The sequence below is a fragment of the Spodoptera frugiperda genome, chromosome 3, assembly GCF_023101765.2.
Source record: "Spodoptera frugiperda isolate SF20-4 chromosome 3, AGI-APGP_CSIRO_Sfru_2.0, whole genome shotgun sequence".
Lineage (NCBI taxonomy): Eukaryota > Metazoa > Arthropoda > Insecta > Lepidoptera > Noctuidae > Spodoptera > Spodoptera frugiperda.
In genome coordinates this window covers 7,404,974-7,427,888 of record NC_064214.1, presented here as the reverse complement: position 1 = coordinate 7,427,888, position 22,915 = coordinate 7,404,974, and the positions used below count along the sequence as shown (strand labels likewise).

At 34.5% G+C, this 22,915-nt stretch overlaps 1 protein-coding gene across 7 annotated transcripts in view; it reads right to left on the bottom strand.

Moving 5' to 3' along the window:
• LOC118274148 (myogenesis-regulating glycosidase) overlaps positions 1 to 22,915 on the bottom strand; it is a 41,780-nt gene that overhangs the window by 8,084 nt on the left and 10,781 nt on the right. For 3 of the 7 annotated variants that reach the window (XM_035591547.2, XM_035591549.2, XM_050705511.1), the window contains exons 2-3: positions 18,750 to 19,305; positions 8,493 to 8,590 (exon numbers count right to left, since the gene is read on the bottom strand). In XM_035591547.2, coding sequence (XP_035447440.2) covers positions 8,493 to 8,590; positions 18,750 to 19,283 — 632 coding nt within the window. In that variant the 5' untranslated portion in view covers positions 19,284 to 19,305. Of the gene's footprint in view, positions 1 to 4,633; positions 4,787 to 8,492; positions 8,591 to 12,560; positions 13,121 to 15,591; positions 16,145 to 18,749; positions 19,306 to 21,217; positions 21,363 to 22,915 lie in introns of those variants that run through there. The other 4 variants (XM_035591548.2, XM_035591550.2, XM_035591551.2 and 1 more) reach the window with 4 other exon arrangements.

Sequence of the window (22,915 nt, the reverse complement as noted above, 5' to 3'; positions counted from 1 at the left end):
GATCTGCACGCAATGTATTTGGTATTCGATCGTTTATTAGTACTATCAAACTTTTTATTGCTTCGTGTGAAATATTATAATTAATAGCCCAATGCTTCAAACCATCTCGTAGTTGCTGGTTTTTTCTTCAGTTGAATCAATCAAACAATCTGAAAAACTGTCACACCTGGAATCGCTGTCCACAAATGAATTATTCTCCATTTCATCACTGACGTGAACTGTATTTTGTACGGAACCATTTTCTATAATTGGTCTTCAACAAATTTGAGTGCTTCTTGTTGTTTCCTCATATTGTCTTTTCACTTCTCGTCTATAACTCCCACTGCGTTTGTATCGTTGCCAAGCTTCTAAATCCATTTCTCTTATAATTTATAAAAATATTGTCGCATTAATTACACTGTATCAAAATGTCAATATTGTTGTAGAAGAGCGATAGAAGTGCTTTTACAAAACGGAATTATCATTTAAAAGCATTGCTAGCCTACCTTTATACACAATAATAATGTTTTAAAACACATAAGGTCTCCGTTATAGTACTGTTGTGTAATAGAGGAACTATAATAGTTATAAAAAAACAATCTTCTTCTAAAAAGTGTATTTGTGATATAAGTTTATCACTACAGCTATAATGGGCATTAACAACCCTTTATAAGACAATTAAGCTATATAAGTATAATTTGAAACTCAGCTGTATCACCAAATCACTCCGATGTAGACTTTTTGTGCCCACTATATTACTGTGTACTGTAACGATGATCTTAAAACCCTCAATATCGCAATATCGTCCTATTCCTGAGTTGTCATCTCTACTTTCACAGACGACACATAAGAGTTCGTTTCGAACCTTTATTGCGCAAATTAGGCGCATTAGGGTGACAGTTAAAACTGTTATGAAGTTCAATCGTTGTATACTAGTCACAATGGAGGTTGCTATAACGCCTGACTATAACAGCTATATAAAGTCGTGAAGTAAACCTTTACATCAACTATTAATAGGTCGTTTTTGCTATATAAACTTATAGAGCCAAACTGTGTTGTCAAACGCTTTTACACAACAATCAGTCACCACCAAAACCTTTATACATCATTTACCCAGCTTTTTTGAGATATAAGGTTTGGTTATAGGGCAAAATTGTTAGTTGGGTAGTAACCATGTCAGTTTAAAAACTTATATTAAGAAGTATATTTTTACAATAACTATCGTGAGACACACTAAATTAACTTAAAATCACGGCTTTACATAGTGAGTAGACTGCGCGACGTCACCACGTCTGCGCACGCTACTCATGATGAAGAGTCCCTCTGTGACTCAAAACTATTGGCTTTCTCTATTAATTTACGCGAGTAAACCGTGATTATTAGTTAACTTAAGAAGTATTTGTGTAGTTTGTACTGCCGTGATGGTCAAGTGAGAGCCGAGTAACCAGTTTCGGATTCAATTTCCTTTTCAGGAAAATTTCACAATGAAGGCCGGGATAGTATTCTATATATGGTATGGTAACAGATTCACCTCGCATTACATCTTCGCAAGATGGGGTGAAATGTGAATATCGTATTAACAATTTCATACGCGTCTTTATGTATGGAAATTAAACATGATCATACATAAATAAGTGTCTACCTATGAGAGGTAACAAATTACAGGTAACCTCTGCCTACTCTGTCTGGGCAAAATTGGTGTAAAACAGTAAGTACCACAAATAATCCTAAATTACTGAGCTCTGCAGTCATATAGCTGCCTACTCATCTACTTAAACACTGGATATTTGAAGAGATCACGGGACAAGTGACTAAATGAAGCTGATCATCATAATCATCACAGAAACATCAGTCTCCAAATGACTTAAGTATCCTTTGTGTTCAAGGTGAACTTTAAATCTAGATGAAACGAGAAGAACGTTTAACACAGGTGTACTAGGTCTCCAGAAGGTGAGGACCTATGTAGGTACTTATTATAGGTATTATAAAGAGATTTTTTTTTTTTTTATTGTTAAATGGGACGACGTTTGGCCGCTATCTCACCTGATGGTAAGTGATGATGTGATTTTTATAATAACTATCGTGAACTATACTAAAATAACTAAAAATCATGGTTTACACACTTTTAGACTAAACTAGTAGAGCTTTTCTTCATTGATTTACGTGAGTAAACCGTGATTTTTAGTTTAATTATAAAGAGATATTTAAATATTATGGAAAGAATTGTTTCAGTTCCATTCGAGAAAATAGGTCTCATATCATGGTACCATATAGTGACAAACAATAACAAAACATACTCATCATCAGAGAACATCAGATTGTACCTATGGATGCTCCAATCTCTAGAACGACTAGACTGATTACAAAAAATCTTTTAATTTTCTTTCATATTCTTTTAGGCTAACTAAACATCACGATAAGTCCTAAAAATGCAAATATACCTTTCTTTTTAAACCAATTCTTTGTTTTTGAGAATACTATCACAGTTTTACGACATGTTTTATTTTACTGTGTAAACTGGGTCACGGTTAACTCATCTGGCTAACTGACATGAAAATGTGTCATTTTTAGAATGTCTATCTTTGTTAAACAATGCCGAATTAATTGTCCGTCTTTAAGAGATTTGTTAAGAACAATTTAAGGGATTAAAAATTAAGGTAATGAGGTTATTTATATTTAAGAGAAGATTTCTTTGTCAGTTTTTGATGGTCCCATATTGTACTTACTAAGGAATGACAGTAGCTAGATACAATGAACAACATAACTTATTCTAATCAGTCTCGTATCAATATTTTGAAAACAAAACTCAAAATTATTTCTTCGTTAAGGTAAGCGCCACATGTCCGCATCTTACGCATCGCACGCGTCGTACGCATTCCGTATGACGTCATCAGCGATAGCTACATGCGATGCGTACTGATGACGTCATACGGATGCGTGCGGTGCGTGCGGTGTGGGCTTGTGGGCCTTTAATCGGGATTCGATTTCAGAATTTTTTACTCAAAACAAACCTTATAAAAAACAAATGACTGTTTTTCCAGGGAAAGTACTAAAAAAAATATTATTGAACCTATTATGATAACAAAATAATATGAATGTGTCTGCGTAAACATGTCTAGAGAGTAATTTTGTAAACAACACATTAGCTACGCACTCATATCGAATATACTATACTAATTATCATTTCATATATGTATATGGAACTAGGTATATAAACAATAATAATTATATTAACCCAACTATCATAATCCGTTATAAAACTAATCCTAGTAAACACGTCTCAGGGCTAATTCTTATTAATCTTCCTATTAATTTAGATCTCTTAATTGTTGTCTTAATTGTGCTTAAGTATTTGTAAATATTATTAATAGATCCTTACTAATAAAATAATTAATGAGTGTGAATGTATGTTCGTTTATGTTTGTATTTATTTCACATAGAACTATGAACACACACCGGTTCAATTTCTAATTAATGTGAGAAAGCCATACTTCGGCACGAAGGGGGCCGGCTCGACCGGAGTGATACCACGCCCTCACAAAAAACCGACGTGAACTCACGGTGTTTCGTTGAGTGAGTGACGTTACCGGTGGCCTAGTTCCTTCTTCCCAATCCCCGATTACGTAAGAACCCTTAATTTCCTAACCCTCATAAGGTCGGCAACGCACTTGTAACGCCTCTGGAGTTTTGGGTATCCATGGATAGCGGCGGTGTCTTGCCATCAGGTGATCCGTCTGCTCTTTTACCGGCTTATTAAAAATATCTTATTTATTTCATTTATTTTTTTGCCTATAAACAAATCCTTAGAATATGTATATTTAAATAATAGTTTGAAAAATAAACCCAACAATCATATTCCTACAAAATAAGCTTTAAAAAAAAACATGATTCGATTTTACATAAACACAACATACAAAATTATGTAAATCATTTCCAAAGTTGATTCATTCGAAGTCCACTAATTTGACTATCAAATTATAGAAACAGAAAACAATCGAATATTCTTTAGAATTCTTTATTTGGTAAATATTGTCGAGTAATAACATCGGTGGTAAGTAATACGATCGTGTGTTTATGTAAATAACGAACGTCTCGATCAACTTATACACACAGCTGTGACAGAATTTAATTATTCCTACACTTTCACACTTAGATCACGGGTTTTTCCCCTACAAGCTTCCGCCAGCGGTTTCCGTGGGATAAAAGTATCATCCAAGTTTTAATTATATATATTGGATGGGTCGAAGTTTGGCCACTAGATCGTCAGAACAAACTATGGGACTGCTTATTTGACAGAGACCCTGCAACAGCACTCTCTGGTTAAACTGGACATTTTAAACTTCTATTTGCAAACCGCAAGGTTACAAAAGATACAGACATGGACCTTAGCACAGCAGTGATCCCCAAAGAAGAAAGCACTAACAAACAAACTAAACTTTGCACTTTTAAAGAATTATTGAATGGTTTACCTCTTAAACGTTTCAGAAATCTTTAATGAACATTATCACATAACAATTTTCTCTCAAACAAAACAAATTAAACACCAATAAGTATAGAAAAAATCTACACAACACACATCATCAAAGAAAGTCCATTAAAACACCCAGAACTTTCTTTACGAACAAAAAATTATAAATTAAAATAAAAAATATACCTTTCTATACACTCCCACAGTCAGAAAAATCCTTTTCAATACAAAAAAAATTAACAATACACACGACACAAGTAAAGTTTTCTTTGAAAATTATAACAAAAAATATGTTTTTTTTAAACAGTTACGCAGGAGTTGATTCTTTGCGCGCACGAGTGATACTGGCCGGTGAGACGCGCGTCGAGCGCATGCGCTTAACTAGAGTGCGTATTTTAATTGATGCGTTTATGTTACCATGTCCAATGGACAACTTTGTGTTTTGAAGAAAGTGATTTAAGAACTTCTTACAATTACCTTAAGACTGATTGTTCTTTAATCACTTCTATAGAATTGTTGAGTTCTATCTTTAACCCGCCTGCCAAGGGTCTTTATATAGAGTAGACCCCTTATATAGTTCAGCAGTCCATCATATCACATCAACAGCCTATTAGTGGCCACTGCTAACCAAAGGCCTCTTCTCGCGGCTGTTCTAATTTGAAATCACCAACCTGCATTGAGCTAATGCTTAAAAGTGCAGGTTCAAAACCTACAATGTGACATTTTCAGAGGAATATGTGCTTCTCATTATTGATGAGAAGAGACTTTGATCAGCAGTGGCCACTTATAAGCTGTTGATGATGATGAATATTATTAGTACGGTAATCCAGGTTTATGGTGACAGAAACATTATGTAAGCATTTAACTAATTATATTCATAATGGAATCGTTCAACTATTCATTAACTCTAACTCGTTTGTAGAACATTATTAATAAACGCCATTAGTTTATTAATATCTGTAAAAATATTTTAATGTGGACCTCCCATAACGATTTAATTTTCTAGACAAAATATTGGAAAGATCGATTAAATTAATAATGATACGATAAATATGATTAACTGCCGTACTCAGAGTCATTTAATGGTTACCTAACCCAGTCCTTAGCAATTGTTTTCGGAACAAAATCGTTACTAAGGAATAGTTTAAGTAATCATTGAATGTCTCTAACAACATAATAATTAATAGTAAAAATATCCCAAAATTTGTCTCATTTTGGTAGAACAAGAATAGTAATAAAATTATTATCTTGTTATGTAATTATTTACTTCTTGTTGTACTAGTTTACACAAACTATTATGATAGTACAAACTACTCGAAGGTACACTATGTACGTATGTATATAAGTGTGTCGCGTGCTCCAAATTCCATGACCTATGTACATCAGAATCTTTACTACAAACTGAGTGATTACGTATGCATTGTTTTTATTTATTTATTTACTTAACAATGCGTTTTCATTGTATTAAAATTTAATAAGTAATAAAGTATTACTAGGCGGTTTTCGGTTTTTCGAAAATTTCTCATCAGTATTACCGCGCCCGGAATTGTGCTCAGTAATAGACTCAGCCCCTACATAAAAAAATCGTAACTTTGCTATCTTCTTTCTACCAGTGCTAAGCTGCGCGTGCGTGTACCCATGAATATGATTGGTAGAAGCCTAACGCATCCACAGAAACGTGCCATAGAACATTTTTGATGAAAAACACCGTAAGCATCATGTCTTAAAAAATCAATTTGAATTTTTCTCCATTAATCATCATCATCAAAATCATGTTATCACGATAACATTCCATATGGGTCGCCCAAGGTAGGAGAAGTCATTGGATGAATTTTCCCCCTCAAAAAAAAGCATCCTACAGGGGACTAAATCAAATCTCAAATCAAACCATTCATCTCTATCACGCATGATAACAATAGCTCTCTAGAAAGTTCACTTCACAACTACTAAGACCTATTTCTATGAATGAAGCTTGTCATCCATTCCACATTTTAAATTCCTATGAAGATGAATAGGTACCTTTCAATATTATCAGTTAAAATTCCCACAGTCTTTGTAAACTTGGATGGGAACACACAATATCTCGCTTACCCGACACATGAGATTACAAGTTGAATGCATGTTTTAAAGTTATTCGTATCAACAACGTATTGATTGCATGAATTGTATTCGATTCATTAATCATTTGCTGTTGTTTCAGTTTCTTTGGAATTAATTGATATAGTGTCCACAAGTCTGTGGTAGTCGTTTAAGAAATAAGAGAGCCCGAAAGCTTTGAGAATATTATCATTTCACTCTTTTTGTGATTTTCTCCTGTGTGGGAGAGCATTTACAAATATACAAAAACCAAACCCGATCCAACAATTTGTGAGTCACACAAAGAGTAGCAACACGACAGTTGCCTCGTCGTATGTCGCGGAATGCTGCTCATGAATATGAGCCTCTAGCAAGGCAAGGAACTAGTCGAGTTCTTCGTCAAAACTGAAAAATCGAACCCACTGCACGTTGCGTGGTAGCCGGTTGCCCAGCCACCGCGTCAACCGTGCAGTCTCTAATATTGTATGAGCAACTGTTTAGTAACAAGATACTTCATTAGACAAAAATAACATAGACTCACTGATGTTAAACATTATTCCTTCAATAAATTAGATAGCCACGAGTCAAGTTGTAATCGATTTAAATATAATTAATTAGTTAAACGTACATTAGCTAGTCAATAGACAGTGTGTTGTTATGGTTGAAGGATGAATAATCTATCTATCTACTATTAGATGCTTTACCGCAATCAAAGATTGTATGAGAAGGAATGCCTAACTGCCAATATCAATAACCGATTGATCTTCATTATTGACAGAAACTCTATAGAACTAATGTCAAAAACCAAAAGTCAAAATTATTTATTTCAAAAATCGAAGGCACTTTTGAGCGTCAAAGGAAATGATATAATATTTAAAAAATGTCTGTCTGTCGGTCAGTCCTCTAGTGAAGCTATTTGCTCGTTCCAAAGTGTGGAGAAGATTCCTATAGAGAAGAACGAGCAAGAAACTCTATAGGTTACTCTTTTCCAATCAGAAAATTGGTTATATTGTTTCGTTGGTTCAATTATGTGAGAACAATGTAACACCAATATTCAGTCAAAGAGTCGAACTAAAGATTTTGGTTTGAGATATATCATGAAATATACAGATACATAATATCTATACATCTATGTTTGTATACTAGCACAATAAACAATAGCAATAATCAACAAGACAATATATAGCACATAGTAACAGACCCACATCTATCAATCATTCAAACAACTAGTGTCCCACAATTGACGACAGCGCCATCTACCCATCTTATCTACATTGCACTGTGCCGTCAAGTGGCGACGTTGACGTTTCGCAATGCATCGGTCATCGTCCGCACTTCCTTATTAAACCCTGATTTGGCCCAACCCTCGCATTTGGAGGACCTAGTTTTCAAACGGACTCATTTGGACGAAGGAAACCGTAATGGGCTTGTGAAATATGCACTTTAGTACTTAGGGATTTGGGTGGCTATTGTCTTGGTACGTTGTTGCGTTATTTGCATTTGGTTTAGGATGAGTATTGCTTGAATGAAGTCGTTGAATGGGAGTGGAAGTATTGGTTAAATGCATTAATGATGCATTGCCGGGATCTTGAAGTGATACGACTTTCCTTTACGTAACCTACGCTATTATTGTACTGAGCTCTAACGTAAGATTATTATTCATTGGACATTAGACTTTAAGTCGAGTGCGCGATAGGGGCCTTAATTGTTACCCATATATTAATTTAAGAACATATATAACACATTAAGGAAAGCAATACAATTTTTTATCTGGATTTGAATTTGTTTTATTCTTTTGTGAACTCTTTTATTTTATATAAAGATTTTCCTTTCAATCATTTGTAGGAACCTCGAAATACATAGTTTACCCCCAGAAGCATACATTTATATTGTTTACCTATATACCTATAGTTATTATCGAGTTTTATTATTAAGTAGCTATTATTAATTAAATTATCATTGTACTCACTTGACTCTATCATCATCGGATAGTACTTCAGTGTGATCATCAGCCGTGTTGTCGCCATCACTGAATCCTGACGCTGAGCTCTGATGATGTTCAGGAATCTGGAAGTCGAGAGAATTATCATTGAAATGAGATCTATCAGATTCAATTTACAGATTGGCAACCCATTTTTTAATTTAAAGAAAAGATAATTAGAGAAAGTATTTAACTAGATGACCATTAGAAGCTTTATGCCCGAATACTCAAACGCTACTCAATTTTAAGACGCTCTCAAATGTAGTTCTGACACTATCAATTCTTTATAAAATGACAGAGATAGCACGATATTTAAGTACAACTTAAAATTGAGTAGCGTTTGAGTATTCGGGCGATAGACATTTAAGAAAAAGTACCACATATAAACATAAATTTCGCATTTCTTTTATTTTTCACTTTACACAAGTACACAACACAGTATTCGAATCCTAAATGAATACAAATTGTTTTTTAAAACAAGTATTGTACTAAAATGCGTATTTTCATAGTACAAAATATATGTCATAGTACTCATAGGTCTATTGACGTCATTGAGCCATCATAACCAGTGTGCATTGCTATCAATATTACGATCTGTAATATTCAGTTACATTAGGAACCGGGCCTTCCCTCCTGCTTTTTCCTTAACTAAGGGAATCCCATTGCCTACTATCCTTTCCTTGTCTATCTACCAGTGTAATACCCGGTGTCCAAAAACCCGGCAACGCATTTGTAATTCCTCTAGTGTTGCGAGTATCCTCCTCTAGTATATGGGTGGCACTGATTACTTAGTACTGTCAGGTGATTCGCCTCGACATTTTTAGCTTGGTTTTATTTAGCTTGAACTGTATCCTTAGTATGAGTTTGATTTATGATAAGATGAGAGATCAGAGCGCTTTCAACGCTTTGATTGGCCGGTTCGAATAAACCAACCAATCAGAGCGCCGAACGCGATCTAATTTCAATTAGTTTTAACGTAAAGCAAACTCGTACTAAGGGTACTGTTTTTTTGTTTAAGTCAAAATTAGTCATTAGAATTTCTCACCTTTCTGATGACAGATCAATCTGATTTTTAGTACACACTCTTATTCTTGATGACCTACACATTAAAGCCGTTTACATAAAAAAATATTTATTATTTTTGCATAAAATAATGCGAATATCACTTTAAAAATTCAAACCTGAGTAAGAGGTATGCAGTCAAATTCCACTTTCTTTTTAGAAACTCTCATTTTGAAGGAAACACTACATGTATATGGTATCTTGGTACTACTATATTAGGTGCTGCACCCGTCCAGTGCAGAATGTAACTCAATCAACGTCAGTTGCATCTTAATTGTAATTAATTTAACACGTTGATGAACTTAGGTGTCTGGGACACGTCTGATTCAAGGATGCCACTTTTTAGGATTCGTTTAATATTGTTTCACGGGTCGTTAAAATTAAGATGTATTTTTAATGACCCATTAAAATGACCCAGTACATGGCACTAGGCTCACCCTCTATTATATGGGACTTATAACCCAAATGGTGAAAAGTGGGTGTATACTATATAGCGGTATTACGTACCGTCATGTGAGTTCTGCCTACCCCGTCGGAGATAAAAGGAGTGACGTGGTTGTATGTTGTGCTTTATGTTTGGTCAATTGTCATATTTATTGCAAAAAAGAAAGTTTAAAAAGTGGTAATAAATGTGAAGTATTTGTTCGCTCTTTATTAATTACATTACTTACATTCTCGTAATATGTATGAGTAATCAGCATCAGCCCTAGGTAATACGGCCGTACCCAATTAATCCTCGGAGTCATACAAATAGTTAAAAAAATTAAATTAAGTACTTAAGCATCTACTTCCTATAATAATTCTATTAAAACCAAATGGATAAAAGCTGACTAACAATTAGGTTACCAAGAAATATGGGCCAATGAAACATACGGACCCAATGACATCAATTTTTAAAATGATTTTCCGAAATAACCATTTTGTTGACGACGTGTTAAAGAGAGATTTTACGGTAAAACTATTATAGTACATAAAAAATAAGTGATAAAAATAAAATTACTGTAAGGACAGACTACGGTAACCCTCCAGAGAAAAGTAGGCGTGATGGCATGAAACAAGTAGCGACACCTACTACAACTATGGCACATCTTGAAAACGTCATGACAAACACTAAATAACATGCTCGCGTACTTTATACCAGTGCTACTAGATGGCGCTGCCTACAAGAAAAGGACAATTGTCTTGAAAGACACTATTATAAGCTTATTTTTTAAAATAACGTTAATTGTTTTAGTGTTATCATCTCTATTCTATTAATTTAAAGGATTATTTTACCTTGTCCGTTTAAAATGACTAGTTCAGAAAATGCAGTAAAATCATTTCTCTTTTGTAGCAAACTTAATAGACACTAATGGGGCGTGCTGTCGATGCGTGAGGAACTAATTATGATGTTCATTTGTGATGGTTATGAGTTTCCGAAGCAATAAGCAATAATTATTATCATAATAGGGCAAGTGACCCGGTTGTGGCCATCGACCCCTTTGTGGCCACTTGGGCCTTCAAATATTTATAACTAAGGCATGGACAAATAAATTACTCTGTGATGTACAGTATTTAAAATATTGAATATTGGAGACACTGATACCGTTGGCAGCTTTGATGTGTCAAACTTCACTTCGATGCAACAAGTCATTCTTTTTAGTTGAGGGTGAAATTGTTAAGATCTTAACAAAAAGGCTAAGGCGAGCGGGTGAGGATTTGGTTTTTATTTTTAATCTTTGCTTATTGTTTGGATGTTTATGTTAGTACTACATGAAGAATATATTGTCTAAGTGGAACTAAAGTTATTTTGACGCCATATGTTTCTGAAGTGGGATTATTAGAAGGTGGCCACTAATGGAGACAAAATTATGAATTTCTCCATCTTTGGCCACACGGCTGGCCAAAACTTTTGTAACATAAACGTCCCACTTCTAGTCATTTATCGTAATTTATTTATTATTTTTCCTTGGCTTTACATATCAACAAATACATATTTTTCATTTTCAGAGATGCAATAAATTGCCTTCACACAAAGGGAGGTCAGTTTACTTTGCAGCTTTTACCAACTTCATATAAATGTTGATCTCTTTATTTGTAAGTTAAATTCAAGTGAAGTAATAATATTTAATATTTTCCATACTAAATGAAAACCATTGTTTCTAAAATGTTAAATTTAATTAATAAATTTTGATTACTTTTATTGTATTTTTTGATGGCCAGAACTGGCACACGACCGTGGCCAGAAATGGCACGAATCTGGCCAAAAATGGCACAAACTCCCTTTTTTTTTCTTTTTTATACAGTTATTTTTCTATTGGACGTTCTTTAAAAAAAGGGTTTTCTTAGGCAAGATTAATACATGTTAAATGACTTTTTACAAGAAATATGTTCGTGATAACAAAAACTATAAGTTAAGAAAGCCTCAAAGTCGACAAAATTCTTAAAGTGGCCACAACCGGGTCACTTACGATACGTAAGGATACGAGAGAGGTCGAAATGGAAATTGTTGTGGACACCTTGAATATTAACATTCTGTAATCACTACTTCAGTTAAGTTACATAACTGATTTATGTGGTGTAGTGGTGACCACATACCTACATACAGTTATTTGCGAAGTTAAATAACAAAACAAAATTTCCTAAAGATGGCAACTTACATTAGAACTTCTGACATAAACTAAAACTGTTTCTAAGATTCACAAATCTGTTCTGAATCTGTGGACTACCTAGCGGGTTTACTGGGGCTTCGGCTCGAAAAGCAGGAGTAGAAACGAGGTGGTTTTTAGTCAGTAAGAGTGACTCCCCCTCTCGTTTCGCTCAAGGCGAGAGAAGTCATTGGATTTGTTCCCCCTTAAACAATATAGTAACAAATAAATAAGCAACTGTTACTTGAAATAGAACACACAAATCATGATCATGATAATCTGACCAAGCACTTGACTAGTAAACACCGTTTACAACAAAGTAAACATGGCAATATTCTCATCAAATCAAGAATGAAAAACCAGTAACCTTGGAATCCAGAAAGTTGTTGATGCTGTCGGAACTATCGCTGCTATGGCAACCGATGCTGTCATCACTGTTACACAAGCCACCATTGTTACCACGAGAGTCACTGCTAGACTTACTCACGTCGGAGTCAGACTCAATCCACAAAGGAGACCGGTATTTAAACTTATGAGCAAACGCACTGAACTTTGACTCGTTATTCATGATGATGATGCAAATTAGACCATAAAATTAATAAGCATTAAAGTCCTATTTCAAATACTAAGCAAAGATGGTTATAATGATAGAGGAGACCTTGGTGAAGAACTTGTGTTAAAACATAGTATCAGTGACAAAGTTATTGTTTGTTTTAACACAACAAATAACAAAATGACACTTGAAAATAATGACACTGTTCAACAAAAGGATGAAACAAAAGAAGATATTGTTGACACTATAACAGCTAAAGATAGAAGTAATGAAAGTATAAATAACTTGGTTTAAAATGTGTGTGTTGCAATAATGGTACGTGCAGGAAAGGGTATGAGACGAATCTGTGTCTAAGATCACGGACAAATCCCGACGATTTGAATGTAGGCAACTAGAACGAGGGACTTGCAGATTGAGACGCTGAGGTACGTTGTCATAGTGATGATATGACGGTTGATTTTTGATATAACGGTTGCCTACAAAATAAACAGTCATACTTTGGTTTGACAATCGGGATGATAACGGGGTATGAAAATTAAAAATCTATTTAGTCTGTAATGGAAAAAAAATAGATAAGTATTTTTTTATTTTGTCATATAAGATAACAATACTTAGATAAACCGAATCAAAGTTTAGGAGTGGGAGCATTTCTATGTATAAAATGTAACTAGGAGTGACGATATTTTAAATCGATATTATATCATCGAAAATATTTGTGTCCGTGTGAATATAAGAAATCTAAGATTATTTAACAAAAAAAATCTGTATTGATAAGTGTAAAAGTGACTAGATTTAACTTTAAGCTAAGCAAACATAACCATTGTACTTCTTCACTGTTTTATTGCCTTCAATCAAACACGAAAAGCACTTCACTATCCTTAGTCTTATGGTCTCCTAAATCAACATAATTCTCATAAGATATACCTACAGAGGTATCACGTAGATTATCTATACTTTATCACGAATTATCTAAGGCCGCTAATCTCTGATAACATTAATTCACACAGAATTGTTTGCTATGCAATCACATGACGTGTTCCTAGATTAAACAAAGAATTTGTTTGTAAATGATGCGTCAGGGTGGCATAATGAATTTTTCGGGTTTCTATACCAACTCTAGTAGAAAATATGGTCCTAGGCATGCTGTTACTCTTTTCCTTTCAAAGAAGTTGTTAACCTAGGTTAGTCTTATTTTGGCCAAAAAAAAATATCTGACTTCTATAATTTGGATTAAAGGAAAAACCCAAAATGATAATAAACTAGACCAAAACTGATAAGCTCAAAACAAAAATTATGTATCACTAAGCAACATTAATGAGCCTACGCAAAAACATTCACCTCTAATATCTATTTCTTTTCTCAACTTTAAATCATCAGGAGACAACCTCGAACAAAATCCTTAACAATCACAAGCAAATCCAAATGAAACTGATACCAAGCAACATGATGGGTTTAAATTGATCGTCCCGACAGGACGTCGCAATTTATCAACAGCTTCTTCGCTTTCAGTGTCACAGTAGTTGGTCGGGTATCAAGTAATGGTAATTGTGGCTCCAGTCCCCTATACTAGGTGAAGAAATGTGGGAATCAACGCGACCTACCGCAATGACGTCATTGTACCTTAGAACCCTTTTTTGGAATAGGGTGGTAAACGAGCGATCAGTTAACTACATGGACACCTGTATCCTCTGATAAATAAAATAAGTACCCTTAGTACGAGTTTGCTTTGCGTTTAAAGTAATTGAAACGAAGGCGCGTTCGGCGCTCTGATTGGCCGGCTCGAATAAACCAACCAAAGGGTACTGAGGAGTTACTAGTTACAAATGCGTTACCGGTCTTTGCAGGATGGTTTTGAGTAAAAGGTGATTTGGGCCTCCAGTAAACTCACACCACGAAACACAATGAGAGTTTTGTTTTACGAGGGTTTATCGTTTAATATTTTATTATAAAGCATCAATAATTGTTTAACGAAACAATTGGTCATGATGATTAAGTATTATTAACTGTGAAATGAATTATATCAACAGATAATAATATTATAATTTTATTGTAACTTTCGTGAGACATACTAAATTAATTATTATGTTATCGGCTTACTCACGTACTGTTTTGACGATTAACTCGACTAGTTTCAAGCCATGCAAGAGGCTCATATTTGTCACGCTGCTACTGTCAGTAGCAGCGTGACAATCGCCGCGTCGTGTGTCGCGAAATGCTCCTCATGAATATGAGCCTCTTGCATGGCTTGAAACTAGTCGAGTTAATCGTCAAAACAGTACGTGAGTAAGCCGATAACATAATAATTAAGATAATAATATTATTGTAAAAGAGTAAAGTACACTCAGTCCAATTTCTAGGGCTAATGCAAACCAATATCCTAATTTCATAGAAGTAACGCATTGAGCAAACATATTGCTAACGTATTTGAGCACTCCTGATCTATCTAGTACCACAGATGTATCTGCTACAACAAGTAATAAACCCTAATAATCCAATTGCTCATGGCTCATTCATATGTGTGGGATGCTTAATATTATGACTTCAGACTACGCGGTTGGTGCGGTGGCTGGGCAACTGGCTGCCGCGCAACGGGTAGCGGGTTCGATTCCCGCACGGAGCAACTCTTTGTGTGATCCACAAATTGTTGTTTCGGGTCTGGGTGTCGTGTTGCAACAACAAAAATTGTAAAAAGTAGGTGTACATTGTAAAAGTGGCATTACGCGCCATAATGTGCACCTCTGCATACCCCTACGGAGATAAAAGATGTGAGAGAGGATATATAAAACAGAAACAAAACAAATACTATTTTGACACTCAAAGTTACGTTAAGAACTAAACAACTCACATTTACAACATGTGTCTCTGTTTGTTCACTATTTCCATCTTTAGATTCAGCTTCTTTGTTTGCCTTCCTATAAACTACTGGACTTCCAGCTGATGATGCATCGTCTTTAGCCTCAGCTGGATCTGATTTATCTGTGTCATCTTCAGGACCTACGATCCTAACTTCAGGGGTCCTAGTTTCTTCCCTAATATCATCTTGTTCACTAGTAGAAGGAGTATTAACAATGTTTTCGGTTGTAGGACTCATACTGTTACGAATAACTTCTTCTATTTTCTTCCTAGTCTCTGGTGGCATTTCCACATAGTCAGAAGGGTATGAAGGCATATTCAAACGAAGATCTGGCTTCTTCCGCACCCTCATTCTGTTGCTTTGCACACTTACTGATAAGACTAATCACGAGGTAATAAATTTTCCTTTATATTTTTAACAACGACACTAAATTTAGACACCAATCAATTATAGCACAGTTTTCTTTTAAAAATTCTTGTATATCTTAATTTTAAATGTTTTACACCATCGTTTATCGTAAAGACTTGTAAGCAAAACTGTTGGTAATCTTTCATAATGTTATCTGTGAATTTTTCTTTGCTTTATTTTATCAAATTTGCACCAATGGTAGTCGTGTAGATAAATAATACGTAATACAGGATTGTTATTTATTGTCATATGATTGGATTAGTTATCTTTCTAGTGTTTTGCTTGTTATCGTTACCGGGTTAGCCAGAAATCAGATGATCTGATATCCAAGGGTCAGTTCCTATTTCAGTGAATTGTAATTATTGGCCTGACCATATTTCATATCCATGGAACTGTTAGTAACTGCCTACCGATGTAATTAGCAAATGATATGGTCTTGAAGTATCATAAAGTCTTACGAATTTGTATTAAAAAAATGTATTGGCTTCCGATTTTATAAGTCTAGCAACGGAATGTTATGCATAAGCTTACACTGCTACAACCATTGTTAAAAACTTAATTTACTTTTAGTTTATTACAATTTATATGAATCAGGTACATTGTAAATCCGGTTAGAATTAGCGTAACATCAGTAAGAATTAGTTAGTAATCCGCTAATAAAGTAAATCAGAACGTGATTTACTACTTAATCCAAATCTCGATATTTGATAGTCCCTATATTTAAAATTAGAACTGTTTTTTATTTTATTATTGCCTATATGTATTAGCCTAGATTAACTTAGTTTTTCCGATTGTTATTCTTAAGACCATTTTTTGTTTTTACCTCAACATCTGAGTCATTTTAATTATACATGTGATCTATGTTTTTAATAAATTTTATTTATTTTATTTTATTTTTTATTTGATAAACATCGCGTCATGTCCGATTGGTTTTCGAGAAGTGTGTTTTATTTCCAAAGATAAGAGGAGTACCGTCCATCTTATATTTTTTTTATGAATAGCCTTCAATGGAATACACCTCTACCTCTGTGCCTTGGTAAACACCCAGCTTATACAGTTCTATTACTCAATAATGTTATAGTAAAAAGTAACCCTTCAAAGTATCGATGCATCTCAGTCAGATGCACCTAAGTCGTATATGAATCATTGTCATTGTCAATCACATCAGGCTCATTGCCTATTCTTATCATGAGTTAAGACTTCATATACATTAAGTAGGTACTCAATTTGGCTCGAGAACTCAGAATGTCATCTCTAGGAAAATAGTTGAATGACCCTCTAATCGTTTGTAACAAACTTTCACGAAATTGGGCTTAGTATTTTAGGTGTTAAAGCACAATATTGCTTCACAATTAAATGTTAGAATCACATCATCAATTCACCAACAATCTGCCACAATGCTATCGTTCGCTGAATACTAATCAAGCATTATGTGTTAATGCCCTCTGTTGCATATTATTACAATTATTTGATCACTATCACACATGATTTGATAATAAAGCTTATCGTGATGCTTTCATTCAGCCGTTAATACAGTCAGCGAGTGATGTAGGTTGTTATAATCATGATTAGAATCTGTGATAACGTCTATGACTTTTTAGGTAATATTGTAAAGTGCGTATTCCTTTTTAAAAAGGCCGGCAATGCGCCTGTGGCTCCTCTGCTGTTTGACTCGAATAATCGTTTGTCCCCTATTCCATAATAAAAAAAAATGTATTTGCGTCGTTTTTGTCTTTGTAAAGTAAGTAAGTTTTAAGGCTCGATCTACTAAATTTGCTATCCTAAAGATACATAGGGATGTACGACAATTTAAAAAATTCCGAAAATAAAATGTAACCGAATACTTCTTCTGGTGGTATAGGAAACTCGTCAACGACTCCATTCGGACGTTTCGAGATAGCCACGATCTTGACTAATGATCAAGATGATGATTTCTGGGCAAAATATCCTAGGAATAACCCAATACTCGGGGCTAATAGCCTTGAAAAACGCTAAACCAACACAATAATGTCACAGAGAGGCAGTATCTATGGTATTAATGATACTATCTACGGTGTAAGACACCATAACAAACACCAAAGATTAAGCTAGTTGCCCTAATCGGAACAAGGCTATGCTTAAACAATTTGGATCATCACCGTGTAGAGTAGATTAAGCACGTGATACCAATGTTTGTGCTGATAATATCTCTGCAATCGAACTGGCTTGTTTAATGTTGACTTTCTTTTGTGTAGCCGCGATCGTATGGTGAGATAATTAGTTTAAATAAATGTTTATTGGGTTGGGGTATCAAGGGACATTTCAAGTTATAGTCATTGAACATAATTTTAACCCCTTTTGAGGAGGAAAATTCTCCGAGAGCTTCTTTTTCTGGGAAAGATACGACGGGCAAAGTAAGACTCTTACTAACTTAAAACTACACCGGTATCCCAGTGTGACTTCGATGCACTATTAGGTACGGTGAGTTTAAAAAGTACTTTACATAAACAGACACTTAAAATTTTCCGTATGCAAGACATATCGACGTTTTGTGAAACAAGAATTGATAAAATATCAGGCGCTTATATTATGGAGCGTGCCTATCAATGAATGTATAGCAAAAGTAATTTTGAATCTATCTACATCATTCAATATTATAACCATATTATATCCTAGACCGTTTTACACCAATTCAGTTCTGTTTATGTTCAGTAGAGTTTTGAAATCAATAAGTCATATCAACAGTATAAAATTCAACTCACATCGTCCTGTGGGTTCAGGTACTGCTGTTTCAACACCTCCAGCTCCAAGTTCTGCAACGTCGGCATCGAAATGGAATTCCTTCTCAGACCTATCTTCCTCTGTTCCATCATCTCTGCTTCTCTCTCTTTCTGAATCAGTGCGTCAGACTCTGCTGCTCCAAAACTGGTACTCGGCATAGCTTCAAGATCAGTAGACTCTGTAGTAGGACTAGTAGGCTTCGATGATCTAGCAGAATCAGGCTCTAAAGTTATATATAGAGTCCCTTCTGGCGTATTCACTATTATCGTATCATTATTTGGCGAAGAATGTACTTCTCCCAAATCTGACGCATGCAGTTTTCTATCCTTTTCTGGTGTGTGTGGTTCCCCATCTTCCTTCTCATCTTTTGCGCGCTTTGGACGGACAGGTTCGTCTGGTTTGACTAGATTTAGTTCAACGAAGTCATCTACGTATGGAATGTCATCGTTTTGTTTTATTTCTGGTGAATTTAAGCCTTTTTCTATGTCTTTTGAGATTTGATCTTTGTTTTCCATTATATTATTTCATAGTAGAGATCTGTAAATAGAAACGTTTGTATGTTGAATCATGGAATGACTAAATGCTACATTTATTTATGAGGTGGGATGAAATCATTTGCTTGTAGATACACTAGATACAATCAAATAGTCGGTGGATTGTACAAGAGTCTTGAGAGTATTTTTTTATTTCATATCACGTAGAAAAAAAGAAATCTGTGGTTTTTTGATCGAGGCAAAAACACTTGAAACTTCATATTTAAAAACCGGGTTCATTACCCATCACTTGTATTAGTATTATCTCATACATTGTAACTACAAGGTAGATATATTTAATTTGGCATAATTATATTTTTTCTTGTGAGAAGAGCTGTGAGAAGATGACTCAGTATATTTAAGCTTGAACAGTTTATTCCGATCGATGACCTCAGGTCAGAGTGTATTTAATTATTCAAATATAAAGTAAATCCTTATTAATTTAGTTTATTGACTTTAAAATTATATGTCATGTCGTGTCGACTTGACTGCATGGTTAGCGGTGACTGGGCAACTGCCTGCCGTGGAACGTGTCACGGATTCGATTCCCGCACGGAGCAACTCTTCGTGTGATTCACAAATAGGATTTATGACTAATTTTTATTTTAATGTCCGTCTTGTAGATTACTTTAAAATATTAGACACATATTTTTATTTTCTCACGGAAACAATCGATCTGAAATATCGCATAACGTCACTTCTAGGTTATATATTTTATACGTGGAAATGACATATTTGCTCACACTCCTAAACTTTGATTCGTAATTTGTTTTTCATTACGCCACCATCCCTATTATTATTTCGGGTCTGGGTGTCATGTGCATGTAAAATTTTATGTTTGTCCCACGACTCAGAAAAAAATCCTAGTGTTGGAAACCCTTGGCATCATCATCACAACTTCTATATACGAATTATCTTTTATACTTATACCTACGAGTATTTTAAGCAGAATCCTATCAACCATCCTATTTCCTAATATATTTCTTATATATTGTCTTACGTATATTTCTGGGTAATGTAAGCCGATTATGTGACTAGGTGTCTAAGTACATATGTGACGCAAAATGATTAGAACCTCCATACAAAGCTACTGAGTCAAACAGACAAACGGTATGATTTATTGTTAGTGTGTGATCAGAATTTTAATATTTTCTACTGGTATCTACCAGTTATTGATATTGTTACAATGTGTGATATGAAATATCATTTGTTTTTATTCCCCTAAGGTGGGGATCATACCATTGGGTGTAATGGTATGTAGGAACGTGTATGGATGTTTACTGGCGCGATTCCTTAAAACCAGGTAAGCTTCGGGAAAATTATTACAGAGAGATTGTAAAAAAAAATTAAGACTAGCGATGGAGTTTCTTTCTCGTTCTTCTCCATTCGAAGATACTCTTTAACACGAGCACCTACCTAAGAGTCACTGACGAACAGACTAACAGACAATGTAATTCAACGTACTTTATTTAGAATTAATTGAAATAAATGTTTGGACTTTGACTTTATCTAAATAAGTTTTTTACAAATGTGATTCGTGCTTTAATAGTGTAAAACTTCAAAAATATAAAAAGGTCGATTATTTTGTTTTATAATATGTATAATCGTATTTGGTGTAAGTGAAGTATTTATTACCATTTGATTTCTTAAATGTAATTGTTATCACAATTTATATCAAAAACTTTAGGTAATGGGTTTGAACAATAGCTATAGCTGATAGGCATTGATGTGGAAATTAGTGCAACGGACTAAATCCCTGGTTACCATTACTTACTAATAAATTGTATTCCTTATTGTCATTTATATGGACCTCTGCTATCTTAATAAATAAACTTATATTATTATATTAAAACTGCAATTCTATAAACAACACAACCAAAAAATATCCAACCATAAATAAAAACATAATGACTAACCCATAAAATCACTAAATTAAGTAATCACCAATACACTTTATAATTTACAATATTTACACTTGAATTTTATAAATCGCGCGAGGATCCACTCTTGCGCAGAGTAAGGCCCGACGCACACTGAGACAAGGTTACCCACACGTGTGTGTTTACTATAAGATTATCGCGTGATTAGCACTGCTCGCTTTTTGTATATAATGACGTCAAAACCGATCGAAGTCACAAATTATGTCTGAAAAAAAAATTAGAGTAGTAACATGGTCTTTTTTTTTTTGAAGTGAGTATCATAGGTCGATACTTTTTTTAATTGATTATTATAATTTAGATTACTTACGCACAATTTGTTTAATTGATTTACAATTGTCAGTATGCATACTAAGTAGATCTTTCAATTCTTCTAATCATGTTAAGCAGATTATATTTAAAGACAAGTGAGATGTATATAGAAAAAAAATCAGGTGTGGCAAAAATTTAATATGATACTCATTAAGTAAATTTTATAAGCACTATTTTTTTGTATCGAGTAACGTAACGATCAAGTAACGAACGATCCGGAGCTGCGAACAAAGTAACAGGTCGCCGGTGCTCCGACTCAAAGTAGGTGTAGGAACGGGGTGGTTTTTGGTCAGAATCTGGCTATCCTTTTCGCCTCACCCAAGGTAGGAGAAATCATATGGAGGATTTTCAGGAGAGATTTTCATGCAGGAGAATGCATAGTAATGACCGTGTGATAATGATCTATAAAAAACGTGTTCTATTGCCGTTATTGATGAAAATTTGGCCACACTAAAAAACAAATTATCTACGAAGGGGAGTAAGATGCACAACCACTCATACAATGTGACACTCACTTCTCATCATTTATTCCATGAAATAGGAGCTGACTTTATAGCCATATTATACCGGGCATGGTCTACCGGTCATGGTGCACCGTAGCCGTAGTCTGATTTTAATATTAACTTTTTAAAATTCACTGAAACAAAACACCACACAATTTAAAAACGAATTTCAATGTACAATAAATTGCATACAAAAGATACGTGATACTCAAAAATTCACATTGAAGGTTATACTGACTGTTTGTCAGTTATCACAATTTATCGAAGGCAGCTGATGTACAAAGACGATACAACGATCAGTGAGTTTTCGAAGATAACATATATTTCTATATCTTGTTTTGTATGACATAATCGTCTTTTATGTTCCTTATAAGATTAAATAATGATGCACATTTTAAAACCAATTTTTGACTAGTTTTGTTAGAAGTCTACTACACACAGGTCACAAATTCCAGATTGCAATCTGTGGTTTATCTTACTTCTAATAAAAATGCGGAAGTTTTGTTTGTATGTTTGTTACTCAATCATGTCAAAACGGCTGAAGGGATCGGGATGAAATTTTGAACCGGAGTCGATTATGGTCTGGAGTAACATGACTACTTTTTACTCCACGTGAACGCGGATGAAGCTGCTGGCAGAAGCTGGTTATTCCATAACTTAACAAACCCAACATCAATCTAGATTCTGAGGTTGTCTAATCTTTCTAGATAAAAAGCCCTAATTAAATAAGAGGTTAGAAAAATATCCAGATTCGAATCTTGGGCCTTGGTATTCGTGCTAGAGGCCACTTAAGCAACGAGATAGGTCCGGTAGTAAAATTACATTATGTTACATTTTAAACTGTAGGTAGTAGGTAGTATTA